General features: G+C 46.5%; 1 protein-coding gene across 1 annotated transcript in view; it reads right to left on the minus strand.

Annotated features, from left to right (window-relative positions):
* Positions 1-25,991, minus strand: part of LOC126151703 (Down syndrome cell adhesion molecule-like protein 1 homolog) — a 193,027-nt gene that overhangs the window by 15,133 nt on the left and 151,903 nt on the right. Inside the window, exon 12 of the mRNA XM_049915962.1 lies at positions 8,118-8,423. Within this exon, the coding sequence (XP_049771919.1) occupies positions 8,118-8,423 (306 nt within the window). The remainder of the gene's footprint in view (positions 1-8,117; positions 8,424-25,991) is intronic.

Consider the following 25,991-nt stretch of genomic DNA (forward strand, 5'->3'; position numbering starts at 1 on the left):
GAATTGTTTCCTTGTTGAAACTGAGTATTTCAGAGGTTGGTTGAGATATTGAAGAAATGTTCTTTGTTTGTCTAACACGAAGACACAATATTGCTGATAAAAGCGGCAAATAAAATCAAAGTTAAGTATGATTCCAAGTAAATCGATGTTTAAGGTCGACAAGAGAAATGAGCTAATATGGGACGTAAATATCGGTCGTTGTTTGTAAAACTGTTTGACGTGTAAGTGTTTGAGCTTCATACCTGTTTTCTATGAAGAGAAGACTAGAATTGCCAAAAAAAGTAAAATAAAATAAAATAAAATGCCGAAAACCTGTCATACCTTCTAGCAATGTAGGAGTGGGCGTTTCATTTAATAATTTGAATGTTTGTTTTGATTTAATGAATTTGTGGTATGGAGTCTACCTCAGTCAGTCACCATAAGTAACTAGTTATATAAACAAATGTAACTGAAGGTCGCGGTGTAGACAGGTGCTGATTTGCCTAAGGTGAGGGGGAAGAAATTGGGAAGGGTTAGGCACACTGGTGTATAAATGTCCTTGAGGTAGCCCCATCACTCCATCAGGGTAAACAGTTGAAGATGTTTTTAAATATTAAAGAAAATAAATAATTATGGCTTCAGAAATAACTCGGGAGAGCGGAAACATGGCCATTAGAAACCTCTGCCAGAGAAGAGAGGAGGTTGAGTCACATAATTCTGTTTACTCTGCTTACTGAATGGCGAAGCTACCTCAGTCATCTAACAGACATCCAAATGAATGTCTCTTGAACCATATTACTTAGGCTTGTACAGTATGTTAATTGTTAAGTTGGTCAATTGGCTGCCTACACCTCAATCGGTAAATCTGGAACGTTTCGGCTGGTAGTAATTTGTTTCTGGCTGCAGCCAACGTTTGCTAACTGAGAGCAATGAGTAAGGTAGCCATTGTTGTCTGATGTGTCACTGTTTTGTACTTCACTGGTCTGAGTGTTAAGATGCCTGCACTGCGGGATGCGGGCGGTGTTTGTTCCTCCCCCCTCTGAACGGCTCCTCGCCCAGCGGCGGTCAATGTGGTGGCCGGGCTCACATACGCTGCAGTCCGCAACCCCATCTGGCAATTGGCCAACTTACAGTTAATGCACTGTGATTTATCTGAGAGACAACAGGCCACCTGGAGTAGCAGATACAACAGCGTACCATACATGCCGATGCACGGTTCTTTGGTAACCTGCAAGAAAGTCATTTGGCATTGTAGTTCGACAAAATAAAATTGTTTTATTCGAACGGGCACGCATTTTCAGGTAGTCAGTGTGTCGTTTGAGTCGAGTGAAAACAGTCAGAATATTGAGTAACGGACTGGAGTAGTAATGGATGTGGAGGGGGCAGACAAATGGAAACGAGACAGATGAGAAATGTAAGTAAACTGTTTTTGTTTCAAAAGTAATTGCCAGAAATGTTCATACTTTCATCCCACTGTGAGAAAAGACGGCCAATGCCTTCATGGAAGAATGTTTTCAGTTACCTATGGCACCAGTGACTGTACCCAGGCGTGTACTTTGTAAATAGGCTGTTTAGGTTTTTATGTTGGTACACCACGTAGTGCTCTGTATGAAAATCGCTGACTGCGACGTGTGCAGTCTGTGGCTGGTTGGACTCATTGTTGGAATATTCGCTAGTGTAGTGTTGGGTAGTTCGATGTGAACAGCGCGTAGCGTTGGGCAGTTGGAGCTGAGCCGCCAGCAGTGGTGGATGTGGGGAGAGAGATGCCAAAGTTTTGAGAGGTTACTATGAGCGGACGATGTGGACGCGTGTCCGTCCGAAAAAGGAAATTTGTAAGACTGATAAATCAATATGTTAGGTATACGTCATGTAGAGCAACATATTATGTAATATGCACCAAACGCAAAATCACAGCGGCCCCTATTTTTCATTGCAAAGTTTTTCAAATTTTGCAAATGCAAATACCAGAATTAACTGTGACCATTAACGAAATGATGGGCACGTCATCATGGAGCTGACAGGCAAAGTTATAAGTAAGGTAAAAACGAAACTTTTCACTAGATAGTTTTTCTAAAATCTCTTGAGAAAGATTGCAGTGCGTGCACCTCTATTCTGTCATTGTAGCGCGTAGACGACGGGTAAACAGTGCAAACAATGCTCGGTGAGACGCTGGCGTCGGCGTCTGTGGTGGCGTCGGTGTAACTGCATCGTCCGCCCCAGTCGCCCGTTCGTTTCCTTTGCTGAGCGTCTTTTTAATTAGACTCAATGCTGGTTCCCATGGCTACTGAGGTTGTAGCCGCAGTCCCAGGGACGGACAGGCAGAACCAGGGACGGACTCATCAACCGAGACTGCGGCTACAACCTCAGCAGGCATGGGAACCAGCATTGAGTCTAATTAAAAAGACGCTCAGCAAAGGAAACGAACGGGCGAGTAGGGCGGACGAGCAATTACACCGACGCCACCACAGACGCCGACGCCAGCCAGCGTCTCACCGACCGCTGACGCGCGGGTGCTGACCGCCGAGAGAATGCCTCGCGAGGGGAGGGGATTTAAGACGACCGCCCGCCTTCAGGGGCTCAGTTCGTCAGCGCACCTGAAGATGGTGACACTGACAGTGTTGAGTGTTTATGGAGAAGTTCAAGGCAATCGTAAAATGCGTTTTTAGACAGGTACGCGCCGAGTAAAACTGTGAGGGACGGGAAAAACGCACCGTGGTTCAACAACATAGTTAGGAAACTACTGCGAAAGCAAAAAGAGCTTCACTGCAGGTTTAAACACAGCCAAAACCTCTCAGACAAGCAGAAGCTAAACGATGTCAAAGTTAGCGTACGGCCCGCATCTCGTGGTCGTGCGGTAGCGTTCTCGCTTCCCACGCCCGGGTTCCCGGGTTCGATTCCCGGCGGGGTCAGGGATTTTCTCTGCCTCGTGATGGCTGGGTGTTGTGTGCTGTCCTTAGGTTAGTTAGGTTTAAGTAGTTCTAAGTTCTAGGGGACTGATGACCATAGATGTTAAGTCCCATAGTGCTCAGAGCCATTTGAATTTTTGAGTTAGCGTAAGGAGGGATATGCGTGAAGCGTTCAGTGAATTCGAAAGTAAAATTCTATGTACCGAATTGACAGAAAACCCTAGGAAGTTCTGGTCTTACGTTAAATCAGTAAGTGGATCGAAACAGCATATCCAGACACTCCGGGATGATGATAGCATTGAAACAGAGGGTGATACGCGTAAAGCTGAAATACTAAACACCTTATTCCAAAGCTGTTTCACAGAGGAAGACCACACTGCAGTTCCTTCTCTAAATCCTTGCACAAACTAAAAAATGGCTGACATCGAAATAAGTGTCCAAGGAATAGAAAAGCAACTGGAATCACTCAACATAGGAAAGTCCACTGGACCTGACGGGATACCAATTCGATCCTACACAGAGTACGCGAAAGAACTTGCCCCCCTTCTAACAGCCGTGTACCGCAAGTCTCTAGAGGAACGGACGATTCCAAATGATTGGAAAAGAACACAGGTAGTCCCAGTCTTCAAGAAGGGTCGTCGAGCAGATGCGCAAAACTATAGACCTATATCTCTGACGTCGATCTGTTGTAGAATTTTAGAACATGTTTTTTGCTCGCGTATCATGTCGTTTCTGGAAACACAGAATCTACTCTGTAGAAATCAACATGGACCCCGGAAACAGCGATAGTGTGAGACCCAATTCGCTTTATTTGTTCATGAGACCCAGAGAATATTAGATACAGGCGCCCAGGTAGAAGGCGTTCGATACAGTTCCGCACTGTCGCCTGATAAACAAAGTAAGAGCCTACGGAATATCAGACCAGCTGTGTGGCTGGATTGAAGAGTTTTTAGCAAACAGAACACAGCATGTTGTTCTCAATGGAGAGACGTCTACAGACGTTAAAGTAACCTCTGGCATGCCACAGGGCAGTGTTATGGGACCATTGCTTTACACAATATACACTCCTGGAAATGGAAAAAAGAACACATTGACACCGGTGTGTCAGACCCACCATACTTGCTCCGGACACTGCGAGAGGGCTGTACAAGCAATGATCACACGCACGGCACAGCGGACACACCAGGTACCGCGGTGTTGGCCGTCGAATGGCGCTAGCTGCGCAGCATTTGTGCACCGCCGCCGTCAGTGTCAGCCAGTTTGCCGTGGCATACGGAGCTCCATCGCAGTCTTTAACACTGGTAGCATGCCGCGACAGCGTGGACGTGAACCGTATGTGCAGTTGACGGACTTTGAGCGAGGGCGTATAGTGGGCATGCGGGAGGCCGGGTGGACGTACCGCCGAATTGTTCAACACGTGGGGCGTGAGGTCTCCACAGTACATCGATGTTGTCGCCAGTGGTCGGCGGAAGGTGCACGTGCCCGTCGACCTGGGACCGGACCGCAGCGACGCACGGATGCACGCCAAGACCGTAGGATCCTACGCAGTGCCGTAGGGGACCGCACCGCCACTTCCCAGCAAATTAGGGACACTGTTGCTCCTGTGGTATCGGCGAGGACCATTCGCAACCGTCTCCATGAAGCTGGGCTACGGTCCCGCACACCGTTAGGCCGTCTTCCGCTCACGCCCCAACATCGTGCAGCCCGCCTCCAGTGGTGTCGCGACAGGCGTGAATGGAGGGACGAATGGAGACGTGTCGTCTTCAGCGATGAGAGTCGCTTCTGCCTTGGTGCCAATGATGGTCGTATGCGTGTTTGGCGCCGTGCAGGTGAGCGCCACAATCAGGACTGCATACGACCGAGGCACACAGGGCCAACACCCGGCATCATGGTGTGGGGAGCGATCTCCTACACTGGCCGTACACCACTGGTGATCGTCGAGGGGACACTGAATAGTGCACGGTACATCCAAACCGTCATCGAACCCATCGTTCTACCATTCCTAGACCGGCAAGGGAACTTGCTGTTCCAACAGGACAATGCACGTCCGCATGTATCCCGTGCCACCCAACGTGCTCTAGAAGGTGTAAGTCAACTACCCTGGCCAGCAAGATCTCCAGATCTGTCCCCCATTGAGCATGTTTGGGACTGGATGAAGCGTCGTCTCACGCGGTCTGCACGTCCAGCACGAACGCTGGTCCAACTGAGGCGCCAGGTGGAAATGGCATGGCAAGCCGTTCGACAGGACTACATCCAGCATCTCTACGATCGTCTCCATGGGAGAATAGCAGCCTGCATTGCTGCGAAAGGTGGATATACACTGTACTAGTGCCGACATTGTGCATGCTCTGTTGCCTGTGTCTATGTGCGTGTGGTTCTGTCAGTGTGATCATGTGATGTATCTGACCCCAGGAATGTGTCAATAAAGTTTCCCCTTCCTGGGACAATGAATTCACGGTGTTCTTATTTCAATTTCCAGGAGTGTATATAAATGACCTAGTAGGTAGTGTCGCAAGTTCCATGCGGCTTTTCGCGGATGATGCTGTAGTATACAGAGAAGTTGCAGCATTAGAAAATTGCAGAGAAATGGAGGAAGATCTGCAGCGGATAGTCACTTGGTGCTGGGAGTGGCAACTGACCCTTAACATAGACAAATGTAATGTATTGGGAATACATAGAAAGAAGGATCCTTTATTGTATGATTATATGATAGCGGAACAAACACTGGTAGCAGTTACTTCTGTAAAATATCTGGGAGTATGCGTGCGGAACGATTTGAAGTGGAATGATCATATAAAATTAATTGTTGGTAAGGCGGATACCAGGTTGAGATTCATTGGGAGAGTCCTTAGAAAATGTAATCCATCAACAAAGGAGGTGGCTTACAAAACACTCGTTCGGCCTATACTTGAGTATTGCTCATCAGTGTGCGATCCGTACCATTTCTGGTTGACGGAGGAGATAGAGAAGATCCACAGAAGAGCGGCGCGTTTCGTCACATGGTTATTTAGTAAGCGTGATAGCGTTACGGAGATGCTTAGCAAACTCAAGTGGCAGACTCTGCAAGAGAGGCGCTCTGCATTGCGGTGTAGCTTGCTGTCCAGGGTTCGAGAGGGTGCGTTTCTGGATGAGGTATCGAATATATTGCTTCCCCCTACTTATACCTCCCGAGGAGATCACGAATGTAACATTAGAGAGATTCGAGCGCACATTGAGGCTTTCCGACAGTCGTTCTTCCCGCGAACCATACGCGACTGGAACAGGAAACGGAGGTAATGACAGTGGCACGTAAAGTGCCCCCCGCCACACACCGTTGGGTGGCTTGCGGATTATAAATGTAGATGTAGATGTCTGATCGCCGAAATACTGTGCCCGTTGGACACAATGGACCGGCAGTACACCCGTGGACTGTTCGAGCAAGAAATAAGCTGGGAAGTACAGAAGAATCACAATGCAAACAATGTCTGCTTCCCCTGCCGAACAACCGAATGAACTCACCCAGCACTTCCCACGAAAACCGGTCGTTGCACATCGGCCACTCTACACAATAGCGTTCAGTGATATAGTACAGCTGGTTCTGCCTGATAAATCGTCTATGTATATATTTAAAATGTGACAGTGCCCAACTGAATGATGCAAGATACACTCCTGGAAATGGAAAAAAGAACACATTGACACCGGTGTGTCAGACCCACCATACTTGCTCCGGACACTGCGAGAGGGCTGTACAAGCAATGATCACACGCACGGCACAGCGGACACACCAGGAACCGCGGTGTTCGCCGTCGAATGGCGCTAGCTGCGCAGCATTTGTGCACCGCCGCCGTCAGTGTCAGCCAGTTTGCCGTGGCATACGGAGCTCCATCGCAGTCTTTAACACTGGTAGCATGCCGCGACAGCGTGGACGTGAACCGTATGTGCAGTTGACGGACTTTGAGCGAGGGCGTATAGTGGGCATGCGGGAGGCCGGGTGGACGTACCGCCGAATTGCTCAACACGTGGGGCGTGAGGTCTCCACAGTACATCGATGTTGTCGCCAGTGGTCGGCGGAAGGTGCACGTGCCCGTCGACCTGGGACCGGACCGCAGCGACGCACGGATGCACGCCAAGACCGTAGGATCCTACGCAGTGCCGTAGGGGACCGCACCGCCACTTCCCAGCAAATTAGGGACACTGTTGCTCCTGGGGTATCGGCGAGGACCATTCGCAACCGTCTCCATGAAGCTGGGCTACGGTCCCGCACACCGTTAGGCCGTCTTCCGCTCACGCCCCAACATCGTGCAGCCCGCCTCCAGTGGTGTCGCGACAGGCGTGAATGGAGGGACGAATGGAGACGTGTCGTCTTCAGCGATGAGAGTCGCTTCTGCCTTGGTGCCAATGATGGTCGTATGCGTGTTTGGCGCCGTGCAGGTGAGCGCCATAATCAGGACTGCATACGACCGAGGCACACAGGGCCAACACCCGGCATCATGGTGTGGGGAGCGATCTCCTACACTGGCCGTACACCACTGGTGATCGTCGAGGGGACACTGAATAGTGCACGGTACATCCAAACCGTCATCGAACCCATCGTTCTACCATTCCTAGACCGGCAAGGGAACTTGCTGTTCCAACAGGACAATGCACGTCCGCATGTATCCCGTGCCACCCAACGTGCTCTAGAAGGTGTAAGTCAACTACCCTGGCCAGCAAGATCTCCGGATCTGTCCCCCATTGAGCATGTTTGGGACTGGATGAAGCGTCGTCTCACGCGGTCTGCACGTCCAGCACGAACGCTGGTCCAACTGAGGCGCCAGGTGGAAACGGCATGGCAAGCCGTTCCACAGGACTACGTCCAGCATCTCTACGATCGTCTCCATGGGAGAATAGCAGCCTGCATTGCTGCGAAAGGTGGATATACACTGTACTAGTGCCGACATTGTGCATGCTCTGTTGGCTGTGTCTATGTGCCTGTGGTTCTGTCAGTGTGATCATGTGATGTATCTGACCCCAGGAATGTGTCAATAAAGTTTCCCCTTCCTGGGACAATGAATTCACGGTGTTCTTATTTCAATTTCCAGGAGTGTAGTTTAATCCAGGGCTATCTCCCACTGACACTTTTTGTTTCCTATTAGAGACATGCAACGTTGAAAAACAATTGTCATTATGGGTATATACACAAGTTTACCCCTCCCCACGTAATCGTCAGGACAGCAAAGCTACTTGTGACGAGCGAGCCGTGAGATGGCTTACCGCCGGCGTGAGTGAGCGTGGCGAACGCGTAGGTGGCGACGGTGGAGCCGGCGCTGTTGTGCGCCGTGACGCGCAGCAGGTAGGCGGTGCCGGCGCTCAGGTCCAGCACGGGCAGGTCTCCGCCCCCGCCGCTGGGCGCCACCTGCGCGTTGTTCGACACCAGCGTCCACGCCGGCTCGCGCCGCGCCTTGTACTCCACCACCACGGACGTGATGGGGCACCCGCCGTCCTCCCACGAGCGCAGGTTCAGCGATATCGACGTCGAGTTGATGCGTATCAGTTTCGAATCCGTGGGGGCGACAGGAGCTGAAAAGTGAAAGTCACCGAGTCCGAGATCCACACTCGTTAATTAAGGTAAGCGACCAGACAAACCTGGTCAGCCCTAGAGAAAAATCATTAAAGCTTGGATTTGGTCAGGAAGTGGGTCCACAAGGATGCGCAAGTACATCTCATCCAGGTTAAGCCACTGGCTAATAATTTGATCTAATTTCAATAACGCGAGACGACTGCCATCACCTACGTACCAAACACTAGAAGACACTACTTTCAAAGATAATCTACGGTGGTGTGGAACCTCAGTAGAAATAAACTAACGTGATCACAGCTGTTTAGCTTTTATAGCCCTAATAAGCCGAAGCAGTTTGCATTATCACCGTATGTATTGCGTCCAGTGGTCGAAGTGATGGTTCTTGTACTCGTCTGAGACGATGGAAGAACTCCAGCCACAAATAAACTCTTTCAAACACTAGGATGGCAGAAGGCGGTTCTCTAATATACACTTTCTTTCGCTTACGCCATAGTCCCGCAGCGATCGCAGGGTCGGCGCTGTTACAACGGATTTGGCAATGTTCTACATCTACATTAATACTCCGCAAGCCACCCAACGGTGTGTGGCGGAGGGCACTTTACGTGCGACTGTCATTACCTCCCTTTTCTATTCCAGTCGCGTATGGTTCGCGGGAAGAACGACTGCCGGAAAGCCTCTGTGCGCGCTCGAATCTCTCTAATTTTACATTCGTGATCTCCTCGGGAGGTATAATTAGGAGGAAACAATATATTCGATATGGATGGCCGGATGCCCTTCCTGCCGCCACCCTGTACCTCCCAGGACGCAGTCAGTGTACCCCAACTGTCTCCGTCTAGTGTAAATTGTGAAATAGTGCGGACGTGTTTCAAATGTCTGCGATGCGTGTAACTGAGGCGGAACGTGGGGACCAGCCCAGTATTGACCTAGCGGGATGTGGAAAACCTCCTAAAAACCACATCCAGGCTGGCCGGCACACCGGCCCTCGTCCTTAATCCGCCGGGCGGATTCGATCCGGGGCCGGCGCGCCTACCCGAGTCCAGGAAGCGCGCGTTAGCGCTCTCAGCTACCCTGGCGGGTGTTTGACTAATATACACTAATACTCTCTTTTCCTCTCTGTGTTCTACAGACGAGAAACGCGAACTCCCAGTCACAAGGACGGAGTTCAGATAACGTCTCACCGTAAGTATAGACAGAGGAAGTGCTCTCACTTACTGAACGCTGCATACTCAACAGCGGCTTCCAATCCGGAGTTGAAGTCCAGAATCGTATAGGTTCGCAATAGTACAGTGCCTAAATGTTCTAACAATAAACTCTCCTGAGAGCAAAGACAGCAAGTCCGTCTGTACCAACAAAGCTGATATCGAGCGACCGTCACACACGGGCGCTCACAACGGAACACCCTGTCTCTCCACCGCTGGTCTCCCAGCAAGGCTCAGCTCCCAACCATCGTAATTCCGAAAACGAATCACATTCCCGAAACCACGGAATATTCTCCCTCTCTACAGATTCTTCCGAACGCCGACCAACCATATTTTAGTCTTTTGTCGTCCAGCGCGGAAAGTTTGCGAGGAAAAACCTACACTCGTAAAATGGTACGCTTCTGAGTAAAAATCCTTAGAAATAACCCAGCCTGCGTGGTTTCCGAGGTGCCGCTTCTTCGTTCCTCTCACCTGCGTTCAAGATTTGCAGAGTACGGAAGTATTATCCGGTTACCCTTCCGGCCCTACTACAAAAGCGTCCGGCCGTCACCCTATTGCGCTCCAGAGCTCAGGTGCCACGACGCCCGTCTTGCTACTACACCTGTTTAAGCAGGCCCAACACACCTGCGTGGCCTTCCACCCACGGCTTGAGTTCCGCCTGCCGTTTCATTTCCACTGTCGCTCGCAGCTTCTACTAGTATGATAATAAAGACACTCCGTCACCTTTCATGCAATAAGCGTTAACAATTATTTACAAGGCGTACGTGACAATGTCAGTCTCCTTTATACACTCCTGGAAATTGAAATAAGAACACCGTGAATTCATTGTCCCAGGAAGGGGAAACTTTATTGACACATTCCTGGGGTCAGATACATCACATGATCACACTGACGGAACCACAGGCACATAGACACAGGCAACAGAGCATGCACAATGTCGGCACTAGTACAGTGTATATCCACCTTTCGCAGCAATGCAGGCTGCTATTCTCCCATGGAGACGATCGTAGAGATGCTGGATGTAGTCCTGTGGAAGGGCTTGCCATGCCATTTCCACCTGGCGCCTCAGTTGGACCAGCGTTCGTGCTGGACGTGCAGACCGCGTGAGACGACGCTTCATCCAGTCCCAAACATGCTCAATGGGGGACAGATCCGGAGATCTTGCTGGCCAGGGTAGTTGACTTACAACTTCTAGAGCACGTTGGGTGGCACGGGATACATGCGGACGTGCATTGTCCTGTTGGAACAGCAAGTTCCCTTGCCGGTCTAGGAATGGTAGAACGATGGGTTCGATGACGGTTTGGATGTACCGTGCACTATTCAGTGTCCCCTCGACGATCACCAGTGGTGTCCGGCCAGTGTAGGAGATCGCTCCCCACACCATGATGCCGGGTGTTGGCCCTGTGTGCCTCGGTCGTATGCAGTCCTGATTGTGGCGCTCACCTGCACGGCGCCAAACACGCATACGACCATCATTGGCACCAAGGCAGAAGCGACTCTCATCGCTGAAGACGACACGTCTCCATTCGTCCCTCCATTCACGCCTGTCGCGACACCACTGGAGGCGGGCTGCACGATGTTGGGGCGTGAGCGGAAGACGGCCTAACGGTGTGCGGGACCGTAGCCCAGCTTCATGGAGACGGTTGCGAACGGTCCTCGCCGATACCCCAGGAGCAACAGTGTCCCTAATTTGCTGGGAAGTGGCGGTGCGGTCCCCTACGGCACTGCGTAGGATCCTACGGTCTTGGCGTGCATCCGTGCGTCGCTGCGGTCCGGTCCCAGATCGACGGGCACGTGCACCTTCCGCCGGCCACTGGTGACAACATCGATGTACTGTGGAGACCTCACGCCCCACTTGTTGAGCAATTCGGCGGTACGTCCACCCGGCCTCCCGCATGCCCACTATACGCCCTCGCTCAAAGTCCGTCAACTGCACATACGGTTCACGTCCACGCTGTCGCGGCATGCTACCAGTGTTAAAGACTGCGATGGAGCTCCGTATGCCACGGCAAACTGGCTGACACTGACGGCGGCGGTGCACAAATGCTGCGCAGCTAGCGCCATTCGACGGCCAACACCGCGGTTCCTGGTGTGTCCGCTGTGCCTTGCGTGTGATCATTGCTTGTACAGCCCTCTCGCAGTGTCCGGAGCAAGTATGGTGGGTCTGACACACCGGTGTCAATGTGTTCTTTTTTCCATTTCCAGGAGTGTATATTCATATATACGATGTACAACCTGCTGTGACCGTAGAAAATTTTAATTTTTATTGTTGCATTTGTCACCATAATAAGAGTCCAGGCCTCATAAGCAAACAGCCAGCCAAAATTAAGAAACAGTCCACCAGGACGTAGGGACACGATAAGCGGCGGAGGCTGCCAAGTATGGCTTGTTGATCAAATAACTTAGTGTGTGACTTCCTGCCAGAGGAAGCAGTATGAAGCAAACTTGCGCAATGGAAAACGCAAACACCAGGGCGATAATACAGCAAGACAGAGTGTCAGTCACGTGCGGAAAAGACTCGTGTGGAACCAAATTGAGTGCAGCTAGAAACGAAAGTGTCGTGTGGAACCGAAGGCATTCTTGCGCAAGCTGACCAATTTGAAACCAGAGTGTCGTGTGGAACCATAGGCATTCTTGTGCAATCCGATCACTTAGAAATGAAAGGGTGTTGTGAAACAAATTAACTCGTGTGCACCCAAGTACATGAGAAACGAAATAAAAGGCCAGGCAGGGGAATAGCTAGAGGCAGATTCAGATGCAGATTCAGAGCCAGTGCCGGCAGTTTGGAGATTCCTCAGTGAGACGCCAGCGGGGCCGAGTAGGCCCATGGCAGCCGATACAGCTGATAAAGACTTCAACTACGAGAAGACGGTGATAGACTCTGGTGGACACTCAGGAACTGCAAGTCAAGTAGGATTTTTAGAGTTTCATTGGAAAAGTGTTGAACAGAGGCTGCCAGTCTTTGTCTCAATTACTTCGAGAGATTTCAGTGCTAACCAAGAACAAGTGATTGCTTTGTACTTGTTTCTTATATGTACTGGCAATTAGCTTTGCTGTAGCAAGTCCGAATAAATATATTGAATCTTACTAAGGGGTTTACGGTCCAACACATCACATAAGTATATGTGAGGATAAACTTGATAGAAACTAACCAATTTTTTCTGCCTATTGCAATTATATAAACTATTTTCAGGAAACTTATTTGCTTAAAACCAAGGAGATTCTTTCCCTCTCATCTCCTATATAAAGGTTGACAGCAATTTGTAACTAACCCATTGTCGTTAACGTCCCGATTGCGCTACGGAGTTCGCACTTACTTCGTTCTGGTATAGTGCGGCTGTGCCGGGACGCGACATATCACATGATACCTACTTGTGTTTGTAGATTACGGCAAAGTATGTGGATGGGTGCTTGTAAGGTGCGAAATTATAGCCACCTTACACGATTTAGGGAAATCACGGAAAACCTAAATCTGGGTAGTTGGACAATATAAGCAGCCGTCTTAGATTGTTAGATTGTTTGCAGTGATGCTGTCGTCTATCATCTGTAAAGTCATCAGAAGATCAAGAAAAATTCCAAAACGATTTAGAAAGGATACATGTATGATGCGAAAATTGGCAACTGACCCTAAATAACAAAAAGTGTGAGGTCAGCCACATGAGTGTTAAACGGAATCCGTTATACTTCAGTTACGAGATGAATCAGTCAAATCTAAGCGGTAAATTCAACTAAATACCTAGGAATTACAGCTACGAACAACTTAAATCGGAAAGAACACAAACCAAAGAGTGCATTTTATTGGCAGAACACTTAGAAAATGCAACAGATCTACTAAAGAGACTGTCTGCATTACGCTTGTCCTCCTCTTTTGCAGTACTGCTGGGCAGTCTGGGATCCTTACCAGATATGATTGACGGAGTACATCGAGAAAGTTCAAAGCAGAGCAACACGTTTTGTATTATCGCAAAATACGGGAGAGACTGTCACTGGCATGATACAGGATTTGAGGTGGACATAATTAAAACATAGACGTTTTTCGTTGCGGCGGAATCTTCTCACGAAATTTCAATCACAAACGTTCTCCTTCGTATGCGAAAATATTTTGCCGACGCCAGCTTACATAGGAAGAAACGATCATGATAATACACTACTGGCCATTAAAATTGCTACACCAAGAAGAAATGCAGACGATAAACGGGTGTTCATTGGACAAATATATTATACTAGAACTGACATGTGATTACATTTTCACGCAATTTGAATGCATAGATCCTGAGAAATCAGTACCCAGAACAACCACCTCCGGCCGTAATAACGGCCTTGATACGCCTGGCATTGAGTCAAACAGCTTGGATGGCGTGTACAGGTACAGCTGCCCATGCAGCTTCAACACGATACCACAGTTCATCAAGAGTAGTGACTGGCGTATTGTGACGAGCCAATTGCTCGGCCACCATTGACCAGATGTTTTCAATGAGTGAGAGATTTGGAGAATGTGCTGGCCAGGGCAGCAGTCGAACATTTTCTGTATCCAGAAAGACCCGAACAGGACTTGCAACATGCGGTCGTGCATTATCCTGCTGAAATGTAGGGTTTCGCACAGATCGAATGAAGGGTAGAGCCACGGGTCGTAATACATCTGAAATGTAACGTCCATTGTTCAAAGCGCCGTCAGTGCGAGCAAGAGGTGACCGAGACGTGTAACCAATGGCACCCCATACCATTACGCTGGGTGATACGCCAGTATGGCGATGACGAATACACGCTTCCAATGTGCTTTCACAGCGATGTCGCCAAACACGGATGCGACCATCATGATGCTGTAAACAGAACTTGGATTCATCCGAAAAAATGACGATTTGCCATTTATGCATCCAGGCTCGTCGTTGGGTACACCATCGCAGGCGCTCCTGTCTGTGATGCAGCGTCAAGGGTAACCGCAGCCATGGCCTCCGAGCTGATAGTCCATGCTGCTGCAAACGTCGTCGAACTGTTCGTGCAGATGGTTGTTGTCTTGCAAACGTCCCCATCTGTTGAGTTAGGGATCGAGACGTGGCTGCACGATCCGTTACAGCCATGCGGATAAGATGCCTGTCATCTCGACTGCTAGTGTACGAGGCCGTTGGGATCCAGCACGGCGTTCCGTATTACCCTCCTGAACCCACCGATTCCATATTCTGCTAACAGTCATTGGATCTCGACCAACGCGATCAGCAATGTCGCGATACGATAAACCGCAATCGCGATAGGCTACAATCCGACCTTTATCAAACTTGGAAACGTGATGGTACGCATGTGTCCTCCTACACGAGGCATCACAACAACGTTTCACCAGGCAACGCCGGTCAACTGCTGTTTGTGTATGAGAAATCGGTTGGAAACTCTCCTCCTGTCAGCACGTTGTAGGTGTCGCCACCGACGGCAACCTTGTGTGAATGCTCTGAAAAGCTAATCATTTGCATGTCACAGCAATATCCTGTCGGCTAAATTTCGCGTCTGTAGCACGTCATCTTCGTGGTGTAGCAATTGTGATGGCCAGTAGTGTAGATGCGTGTTTGAACAGTCGCCCTCCCGAATGCGAGTCCAGTGTGTTTACCACTGCGCTACCTCGCTTGGTGGTGAAGGAGTGTTTAGTTGAATGAACTTTGCTGTTGTCTTTATGTGCCTGCGTTATCAATGGCCTCTTGCGAAGTGGCCGAGTCGAAATGTTAATTACATGTTGTTCCCCTCACAATGTAATCTCGCAAACAGTTTGGGGTGGACCTCCGTTTACTGCCTGCAGCAATTCGTGTCGGATTGAAATCGATTTTGACTCACAAGGCGTGAAAGGCGTCTCCGGTTTCACTCTCTCAGGATCTTTTTCCGACCACAATTCAGACATCGTGTTTCGTCGCCGCGTGTATTACATCACTGTTTGTAGACACGCTGAAATGCCCGCCGCGAATTACCAAGTTATAAGGCGCTTACTCGAATGATTCTTGAATGTTGTCCATCAATATGGGATCCTTACCAGATACGGCTGATAGAACAGATAGAGAAGATCTAACGAAGAGCGGTGCGTTTCGTCCCGGGATCCTTTAGTTCGTTCTAGAGCGTTACAGATATGCTCAGCAATCTCCAGTGACAGACATTAAAAGGCAAGTGTTGTGTGTTATGATTACGACGAACGAATCGTCGCCCATTTGAATGACTGGTGGGCAATGCTAAATAGAAACTAACAAGTTTCTTCTTTGCATGTACAGACATTAAAGTAACCTCTGGCGTGCCACAGGGAAGTGTTATGGGACCATTGCTTTTCACAATATATATAAATGACCTAGTAGATAGTGTCGGAAGTTCCATGCGGCTTTTCGCGGATGATGCTGTAGTATACAGAGAAGTTGCAGCATTAGAAAATTGTAGCGAAATGCAGGAAGATCTGCAGCGGATAGGCACTTGGTGCAGGGAGTGGCAACTGACCCTTAACATAGACAAATGTAATGTATTGGGAATACATAGAAAGAAGGATCCTTTATTGTATGATTATATGATAGCGGAACAAACACTGGTAGCAGTTACTTCTGTAAAATATCTGGGAGTATGCGTGCGGAACGATTTGAAGTGGAATTAATTGTTGGTAAGGCGGGTACTAGGTTGAGATTCATTGGGAGAGTCCTTAGAAAATGTAGTCCATCAACAAAGGAGGTGGCTTACAAAACACTCGTTCGACCTATACTTGAGTATTGCATTCGCAAATGGAACAGGGAAGGGGGAATCAGTTAGTGGTACCGTAAGTACCATCCACTACACACCGTTAGGTGGCTTGCGAATGTAGATCCAGCGCATTAAACATATGTAAAGAGAATTGTTTCCGGCAGTTTAAATACCGTTTTCAAATCACCTACGCACATCAAACATTGTGCCACTCCATGTTGAGCCGACCGCTGTGGCCGAGCGGTTTTAGGCCCTTCAGCCCGGAACCGCGCTGCTGCTACGGTCGCGGGTTCGAATCCTGAATCGGGCATGGCTGTGTGTGATATCCTTAGGTTAATTAGGTTTAAGTAGTACTAAGTCTAAGTCCCATAGTGCTTAGAGCCATTTGAACCACTCCATGTTGTACACTGTCATTTAGTCATAAACATGGTGGTTTCTTTGCAGACCAATGAAGGTAGGTTGTTTGTACCACTTGCTTCTTTTATTTCCTGAGACCATTCATTGAATTTTTCAGATTCACCTTGTATCTTGTTTTTTTTTTCTCAGTGTCAAATAACATCGAACATTGTTTCTATTATTAAATAATTCCAAACTTTACACCATTGTAACTGTTTTCATTAAAAAATGTCCATCTATTTCCGTCGTTGTCTGTGCCTAATATAATGTTTTTCTTCGTCGGTATTGTAATACATTAATATCGATACATTTTTGCTTTGAAGTATTTTGTCTTTATTGTGGGAGAACATTCTAGAAAGAATACCAGACGCTCCTGCAATCTTTGCAGTGTGTCACGAAAACAAAGGAAAAAAAAAGATTAAGAAGAAACCAAACCAGTTACTGTAATTGGAATGATCTTGCGGATATAGGTTAACTTTCCATGTTTGCGTTCGAAGCCACAGTCTCCTGTTCTTGTGCGTGCACAGTCTGCAACATACTCAACAATTGTAGAACTCTACACCCTGCAAATTCAGCTGATTGATGTGGTAGCCCACTGATTTACACTTGAATAGATGGCGCGCACGCACAACATGTAGTCAATTTTGACGTGTAAGACGTTCGTGTAAAGCAGGCTTTCATGAGTGAGCGAGAAAAATCATGTGACTTAGAACTCCATAGAATTCCTCAATAACATTTTTCGACGGCTCCGTAAAATTTCTGTACACTTCTAACATCACACTAATTAAGAGACAAAATTAAAGTAGTCACTTCTTCTATACCACTAATCAATGCCCTGTAAGAACCGGTTAATAGTAGACAATATGTCATTCAAGTGGTGTCGTCCACTACAATGTACAGAGTGATTCAGAAAGAAAGAATAGATTTCAATTGTTTATTACAGACAAACTATGAATGATAGAAACAGATAGAGGAAGGTTCAAAGTTTTATGTTCGCAAAGACACTATACCATACACGCTTGCTCCAAAACGTGTGCGCTTCCCCTCTACAGACAGAGAGCAGTATGTCGTCCTGAATGGGGTGACTTCAGCAGAAACACTCACAACTTCCAGTGTGCACCAGGGCAGCGTAATAGGTCCGCTGCTTTTTACGATTTACATAAACAATTTGGTCGATGGTATTGACAGCGGCATTAGACTGTTTGCCGATGATGCTGTAGTCTACAGGAAAGTAGTATCACACGAAAGTTGTGAACAAATCAATGAGGATTTGCAGAAAAAAAATGCGTGATGTAATGACCGGCAGTTATCTCTCAATATTAGTAAATGTAACCTACTGCGTACAACAAGGCGAAAATTCCCATTGATGTACGAGTACAAAATAAATGCCCAGTCTTTGGAAGCGGTAACATCCGTCAAGTATCTGGGTGTGACTATTTGAAATGATCTCAAATGGAACGATCAGATTACAGAAGTAACAGGCAAGCCGAACTCTAGGTTGCGGTTCATTGGTAGACTCCTGAAGCGATGCAGTCCTTCAACAAAGGAAATTGCTTACAATACGTTAGTTCGTGCAGTCTTAGAATACTGTTCGTCTGTATGGGACCCTTACCAGTCGGGTCTGATTCAAGAGATTGAGAAGGTCGAAAGACGAGTGGCAAGATTCGCGACTGATACATTTAGCCATCGCGAGAGCGTTACAAATCTCATAGAATGTTTGAATTGGGACACACTTACAGATAGACGACGCGCAAAACGGAAGGGGCTGCTCACTAAATTCCGAAATCCGATCTTCGCCGAGGATGTATAGCATATATTATTACCACCAACATGCAAATCGCGCAATAATCACAATTCAAAGATAACGGAAATTAGAGCTCGTACTGAGGCGTTCAGACAGTCGTTTCTCCCTCGCACGATCCGCGAGTGGAACAGAGGGGGGGGGGGGGGGGGGGTAAATATGACTTTGTCGCGAATTGTGCTCTCCGCCACACACCGCTAGGTGGCTAGCGGATTATTTATGTAGATGTAGATACACTCAACAAGAGCATCATTCTTTGCTCGAGAAACATCGAAGCGATAGTCCATTTCTTTCCACACACGAATCAATAGGTCCCTGAATCGACAGCTTCATCAACTCTGTTTCTCAGCTCTGCGAGTTCTGGTGACCTGGGAGCTCAAAAGCGATGAACAAGATGTTGTTGTCCACCTCTTCCAATCCAACTTTGTGGGACGGTGTTGTTAAGATAACGCCCCACCTTAAGGAGAAAGTGAGGCAAAGGCCGCTGTGGCCTAGCGGTTCTAGGCGTTTCAGTCCGGAACCGCGCTGCTCCTACGCTCGCAGGTTTCGAATCCTGCTTCGGGCATGGATGTGTGTGATGCCCTTAGGTTAGTTAGGTTTAAATAGTTCTAAATCTAGGGGACTGATGACCCCAGATGTTTAAGATGTTTAGTCCCATAGTGCACGGAGTCATTTGAACCATTTGAAAGTGAGGCAGCGCGCTGTCATGCATTAAAATGAAATCACTGGACTCTTCAAGAAGCTGAGGAAACAACCAATTTTGCAGCATATCCAGGTATAACATTCCTGTCGCAGTTTTCTCCGCAGAAGTGAAAGGAGCATAAACATTGTGATTCAGTTTCGGTGAGTCTCGTTATGTTCCACGACGATGTCGGGATTTTGTGACCCCCAAATCCTTACAATGTAGCTGTTTACTTTACTCGATAGATGGAACGCCGATTCGTTCGAAAAGATGAGTCGTTCGAAAACAAGTGTCCTCCGTTATATCGAGGAGAAGTGGAATGCAAAATTCGTACCTTCTTTTCTAACCCCCGGGATGCAGTTGCTGTAGTAAGTGCAACTTGTAAGGCTTCATAAGCAGGCGTCCTTGTTCCAAAATACGCCACATCGTTGTTTGAGGAAGCGGAAGTTCCTAGCCTGCCCCTCTTGTGGACTTACGAGGTGTGAACGCATCTCAGATACGCTTGAAATTTTCTTCAGACGTGTCTAACTCACGAGTGGTCTTACCTTCGCGTATGCAACCAACGTCCAAGAATTTTGTTAGCCAGACGTAAATTTGCTTGTATAGAGGCGGCTTCTTGTTGAATCGACGGCGGAATGCCTGTTGCACTTGAACAATGGATTGACTTCGCGGAAATTCCAACACATAAGTTATTTCTTTTGTGATGTACTCACCATGTTATACAAACAATAGCGCAGCTGTGTCAAAACTTTGAACCTTTCTTTAGCCAGTGACATGGGCAATCTTTTTCTCTTATAGTTGTTCGTGCTAAACAATTGTTATGTGTCCTTTCTTTTTGAATCACCCGGTATTGTTGTCAGCTACTTCCGAAATTCTGCATCACCTTAACAAGCATTTCTTTAGGAATGAGACCAAATTCTTTGAATACTGCATTAAGTACTCGGCCGATGTTTGTACACTTCAGACTTAAGATGCTCCCACGGAAGAAGTCGCAGACTGTATGGTCCGGTGATCGTTGTGGCCAGCAGACATCGCCACGTGAAGCAAATAACCGTCCTGGAAATACCTTTCTCAGCACTAGGAAAGGAATCTGAGTTGTGCGAGCGGCGGCTTTGTCCTGCTAAAACAATTTTGTCAGTCTGTAGAAACTGAACTTTGGTGTAAAAAAAAGTGCTATCATGTGAGTGTATCGTTGATAGTTTACTGTCACAGTGGTACCATTCTCTTCGAGAAGGTAAGGATCGATTATCACGTCTCCTCCAACCTAACACTATACAAATACGTAGTCTTCACGTAGTGAGTTTTCATGAAGTTCACTAGTGTTTTGTCCACCCAAATATCGGAAATTTTGACGATTAACGTATACTGAAAATGAAAATGTGCTTCGTCACTGCGAAGAACCACGGCATCTCAAGGAACATTTACAAGAATGTTTGCATATAACGTCACACGATTGTCATCACGCTCAGACAATTGATGAAAATATCCATCTTATTCGGATGCAATCGTAAGTCCTGTTGCAAAAATTCGACGCACACTCTGATCAGGTAACTAAAGAGCACTAGCCGGTTTTCTATCAAATCTCTTTGGACACTCCTGAATTATCGCCTTACTGCATTAATGTCATCTGGAATTCGAACCTGTGTGGTTTTCTTGCTCCTTTTTTGCGATGTCACCAGCTGTAAACAGAACTGCCCACTCCACAGATAACATTCACGTTAAAACAGTTCCTTTATTTTGATCGATCTACTTTTTATTTCAACTTTACATTAGGGAAGCTATTTTCCCATATCCTTTATCTCTTCGATAAGCAAAATTGGATAACAATCTTAAGCGGGATCTGGAACACACACAAAAACACGTCGAGTCTGCACCGAGACAAATGGAGTTTATTGCATTCTGTAAGGGGACCCAAAGCCCTCCTCTTTGTTAGCAAACACTACTTCCAGCTAGCTAGTGTCTCCATGTTCTGAGACTGTGCATCTTTCAAGTGCACTTCACACAACAGACGGCTACACGGGTAAGAGGGGTTGTGTGGCGTGGACTGGGCGGTTTTTTTAGGTTAGATGGCCTCGGGCAAGTACAGAAAGGGCAACAGCCTCAAAGAGTGAGGGGCAAAGTCAGGACATGCGGGGACCAAGCAGCAATCGGTATGGTAATTGTAAACTGTCGAAGCTGCGTTGGTAAAGTACCTGAACTTCAAGCGCTGATAGAAATCACCGAATCGTTGTAGGTACGGAAAGCTGGCTGAAGTCAGAGATAAATTTTGCCGAAATTTTTACAAGGGCACAGACGGTGTTTAGAAAGGATAGATTGCATGCAACCGGTGGTGCCGTGTTTGTCGCTGTTAGCAGTAGTTTATCCTGTAGTGAAATAGAAGTGGATAGTTTCTGTGAATTATTATGGGTGGAGGTTATACTCAACAACCGAGCTAGGTCAATAATTGGCTCCTTTTACCGACCTCCCGACTCAGCAGCATTAGTGGCAGAACAACAGAGAGAAAATCTAGAAATACATTTCACATAAATTTCCTTAGCATGTTATAGTCTTAGGTGGAGATTTCAATTGATATAGACTGGAACACTCAGATGTTTAGAACGGGTGGTAGGGACAGAGCATCGAGTAACATTATACTGAGTGCACTATCCGAAAATTACCTCGAGCAATTAAACAGAGAACCGACTCGTGGAGATAACATCTTGGACCTACTGATAACAAACAGACCCGAACTTTTCGACTCTGTAAGCGCAGAAAAGGGAATCAGTGATCATAAGGCCGTTGCAGCATCTCTGAATATAAAAAAAGGGAGGAAGGTTTATCTGTTTAGCAAGAGTAATCGGAGGCAGATTTCAGACTACCTAACAGATCAAAACGAAAATTTCTGTTCCGACACTGACAATGTTGAGTGTCCGGAAAAAGTTCAACGAAATCGTAAAATGCGTTTTAGACAGGTACGTGCCGTGTAAAACTGCGAGGGACGGAAAAACCCCACCGTGGTTCAACAACAAAGAGAGCTTCACTGCAAATTTAAACGTAGCCAAAACCTCTCAGACAAACAGAAGCTAAACGATGTCAAAGTTAGCGTAAGGAGGGCTATGCGTGAAGCGTTCAGTGAATTCGAAAGTAAAATTCTATGTACCGACTTGACAGAAAATCCTAGGAAGTTCTGGTCTTACGTTAAATCAGTAAGTGGATCGAAACAGCATATCCAGACGCTCTGGGATGATAATGGCATTGAAACAGAGGATGACTCGCATAAACCTGAAATACTAAACACCTTTTTCCAAAGCTGTTTCACAGAGGAAGACCGCACTGAAGTTCTTTCTCTAAATCCTCGCGCGAACGAAAAAATGGCTGACACCGAAATAAGTGTTCAAGGAATAGAAAAGCAACTGAAATCACTCAACAGAGGAAAGTCCACTGGACCTGACGGGATACCAATTCGATTCTACACAGAGTACGCGAAAGAACTTGCCACCTTCTAACAGCCGTGTATCGCAAGACTCTAGAGGAACGGACGATTCCAAATGATTGGAAAAGAGCACAGGTAGTTCCAGTTTTCAAGAAGGGTCATTGAGCAGATGCGCAAAACTATAGGCCTATATCTCTGACATCGATCTGTTGTAGAAGTTTAGAACATGTTTTTTCCTTGCGTATCATGTCACTTCTGGAAACCCAGAATCTACTCTGTAGGAATCAACATGGATTCCGGAAACAGCGATCGTGTGAGACCCAACTCGCTTTATTTGTTCATGAGACCCAGAAAATATTAGATACAGGATCCCAGGTAGATGCCATTTTCCTTGACTTCCGGAGGCGTTCGATACAGTTCCGCACTGTCGCCTGATAAACAAAGTAAGAGCCTACGGAATATCAGACCAGCTGTGTGGCTGGATTGAAGAGTTTTTAGCAAACGGAACACAGCATGTTGTTCTCAATGGAGAGACGTCTACGGACGTTAAAGTGATCTCTGGCGTGCCACAGGAGAGTCTCATGAGATCATTGCTTTTCACAATATATATAAATGATCTAGTAGATAGTGTCGGAAGTTCCATGCGGCTTTTCGCGGATTATGCTACAGTATACATAGAAGTTGCAGGATTAGAAAATTGTAGCGAAATGCAGGAAGATCTGCAGCGGATAGGCACTTGGTGCAGGGAGTGGCAACTGACCCTTAACATCGACAAATGTAATGCATTGCGAATATATAGGAAGAAGGATCCTTTATTACATGATTATATGATAGCGGAACAAACACTGGTAGCAGTTACTTCTGTAAAATATCTGGGAGTATGCGTACGGAACGATTTGAAGTGGAATGATCATATAAAATTAATTGTTGGTAAGGCGGGTGCCAGTTTGAGATTGATTGATAGAGTCCTTAGAAAATGTAGTTCATCGACAAAGGAGGTGGCTTACAAAACACTCGTTCGACCTATACTTCAGTATTGCTCATCCGTGTGGGATCCGTACCAAGTCGGGTTGACAGAGGAGATAGAGAAGATCCAAAGAAGAGCGGCGCGTTTCGTCACAGAGTTATTTGGTAAGCGTGATAGCGTTACGGAGATGTTTAGCAAACTCATGTGGCAGACTCTGTAAGAGAGGCGCTCTGCATCGCGGTGTAGCTTGCTGACTGGGTTTCGAGAGGATGCGTTTCTGGATGAGGTATCGAATATATTGCTTCCCCCTACTTATACCTCCCGAGGAGATCACAAATGTAAAATTAGAGAGATTCGAGCGCGCACGAAGGATTTCCGGCAGTCGTTCTTCCCGAGAACCATACGCCTCCGCCACACACCGTTGGGTGGCTTGCGGAGTATAAATGTAGATGTAGATGTGGACATTAATTCCCTCCCTTTCACAGAAGAACCCGTAAAGAATTATATTTATCACTTAGGATAATTCACTCTCGACTTTATACATGTAATACTTTTAGAACCACAGGGCACACGATTCCCCCTACCATAACCTTGCAAGGCTATAAGCATCGATTTAGCAAGTTCCAAAACTGCTCCTGGAGACTGTTTTCGCCTACAATACTTGCGGTCGATCAGTTTCCAGTAGAAGCAGAATGTAGGTACTTTAATTGACCATCACATTGACCAGGCCAGTATCTCCAGGCTGGAGAATAGTTCCCGTTCCGTTGGAAACTGGAAAACTGGTGCTGGCGTTCAAAATAGAGCTGTTCCATTTCGGACCTAAAATAGGAAAATTGACCTCACATTTTTAAGAACCATTAACAGTTTCCGGATTTGTCGATTACTGTTCAAGGAAACAACTTTCTTAAAGTTTTAAATGTTTATTAGTTACCGAATAAAAATTTGGTAAAGTTTGCGTTATTTTCCGAACTAGACAGTTTGTATACCATGTAACTCAAGGACATGATATCGAATTTTAGTGGACAACGATTCATTTTGAAGCTGATTGTCTGTTGTTGATGGAGGTATATACCAATACTACAACAATAATTAAAACAATTTTTTAAAACCTTTCTTTCATGTATTAAGCATAAACACAATTTTCCTGAAGATTAAATTTACATAGGCATCAACATTGATTTCAGTTTCAAGTTTACCTGAGAAGCTTCTCTAAAGTGTGGAAAAAATAATCAAATACGCCAATAAATATTTAACGCTCGTGCTGTACTTAAGTTGGGATGAGCTGCCGCCTGCCACTCAACATGGAAAGAAGATCTCGCAGCATGTGCTGCGTAATATGGCGTAGCGCACCCAGCGGGTTTTGCCACTGTTCCTATTTATTTTTTATAAAGATCCTCACTGAAGACACCATAAAATAGTTTAATAATGTTGTTAGAAAAAATATGGAACATGGTGAAAATTACACTAGACTTAAGTTATAAAATATTACGGTATCTTCGGTCGTTAAAAAAAAAAGCACTTACTTAACCACAAATGCGATTTTCCCTACTTTAGATGATAGAAAATTGAGCTCCAGCAAAGAAACGTAAGGTTTCCTGCTGTCCGAAGTGATATGATACAGCTCAGTAGCCGATAGGTGCGACCCGAAACTAATAGTCCCTCCCTGCTATCCATACAAAATTAACATTCCGTACTGTAAATAAGGAAACCAGTAATGGAATTACTATTGTTGTAGGGATCTTCAATTCGTAGACTAACCTTATGCAGCGCCCCATGCCAGTCTGTTTTGCCCAAGTCTCTTCATTTTTGCGTAACTCCAGTAACCTACAGTTGAACTTCGTTACTGTCTTCGAGCCTTAGACTCCTTCTGTAAGTCTTACTTCCCACGCTTCCTTCCATTGGCAAACTGACGATTTCTCAGAATGTGCCCGATAAAGCGATCCCTTCTTTTAATCAGGTTGTAGCTTCATCCAAAAAGCAAGTCGAATCGAAGAAAGAAAGAAACCTAACAGGTTTATTGATTTTGATCAAAGAAAAAAAAAGAGAGAAAATCTACAAACGTTTCACTTGCGACTGTATCGAAAAACACACTAATCCTCCAAACAAAAACTGCATTAAATGTGTAAGGTGCGAGGAGTTGTGTTATGAATCCTGTCTTCGTTATTTAGATTCTAGACACATTATTCGTGATTTCTGTTTAATAGTCTTTCTTCTAGTAGAAATACTTTCATGAGGTTTTACATTTTTTTACACTGTTTTGTTCAAAGGCCGCGGAAATTTTCATTAATCAAATGGGAATACTTTCATGGGGTTTTATATTTTTAAACACTGTTTTGCTCAAAAGCCGCGGAGTTGTTCATAAATTCAAATTCTTTGTTAAGAGTAACTATTACATGCTGAGGAAGAAGGTACAGTAT

Source organism: Schistocerca cancellata, chromosome 2 (assembly GCF_023864275.1).
Source record: "Schistocerca cancellata isolate TAMUIC-IGC-003103 chromosome 2, iqSchCanc2.1, whole genome shotgun sequence".
In the NCBI taxonomy this organism is placed as follows: Eukaryota; Metazoa; Arthropoda; class Insecta; order Orthoptera; family Acrididae; genus Schistocerca; species Schistocerca cancellata.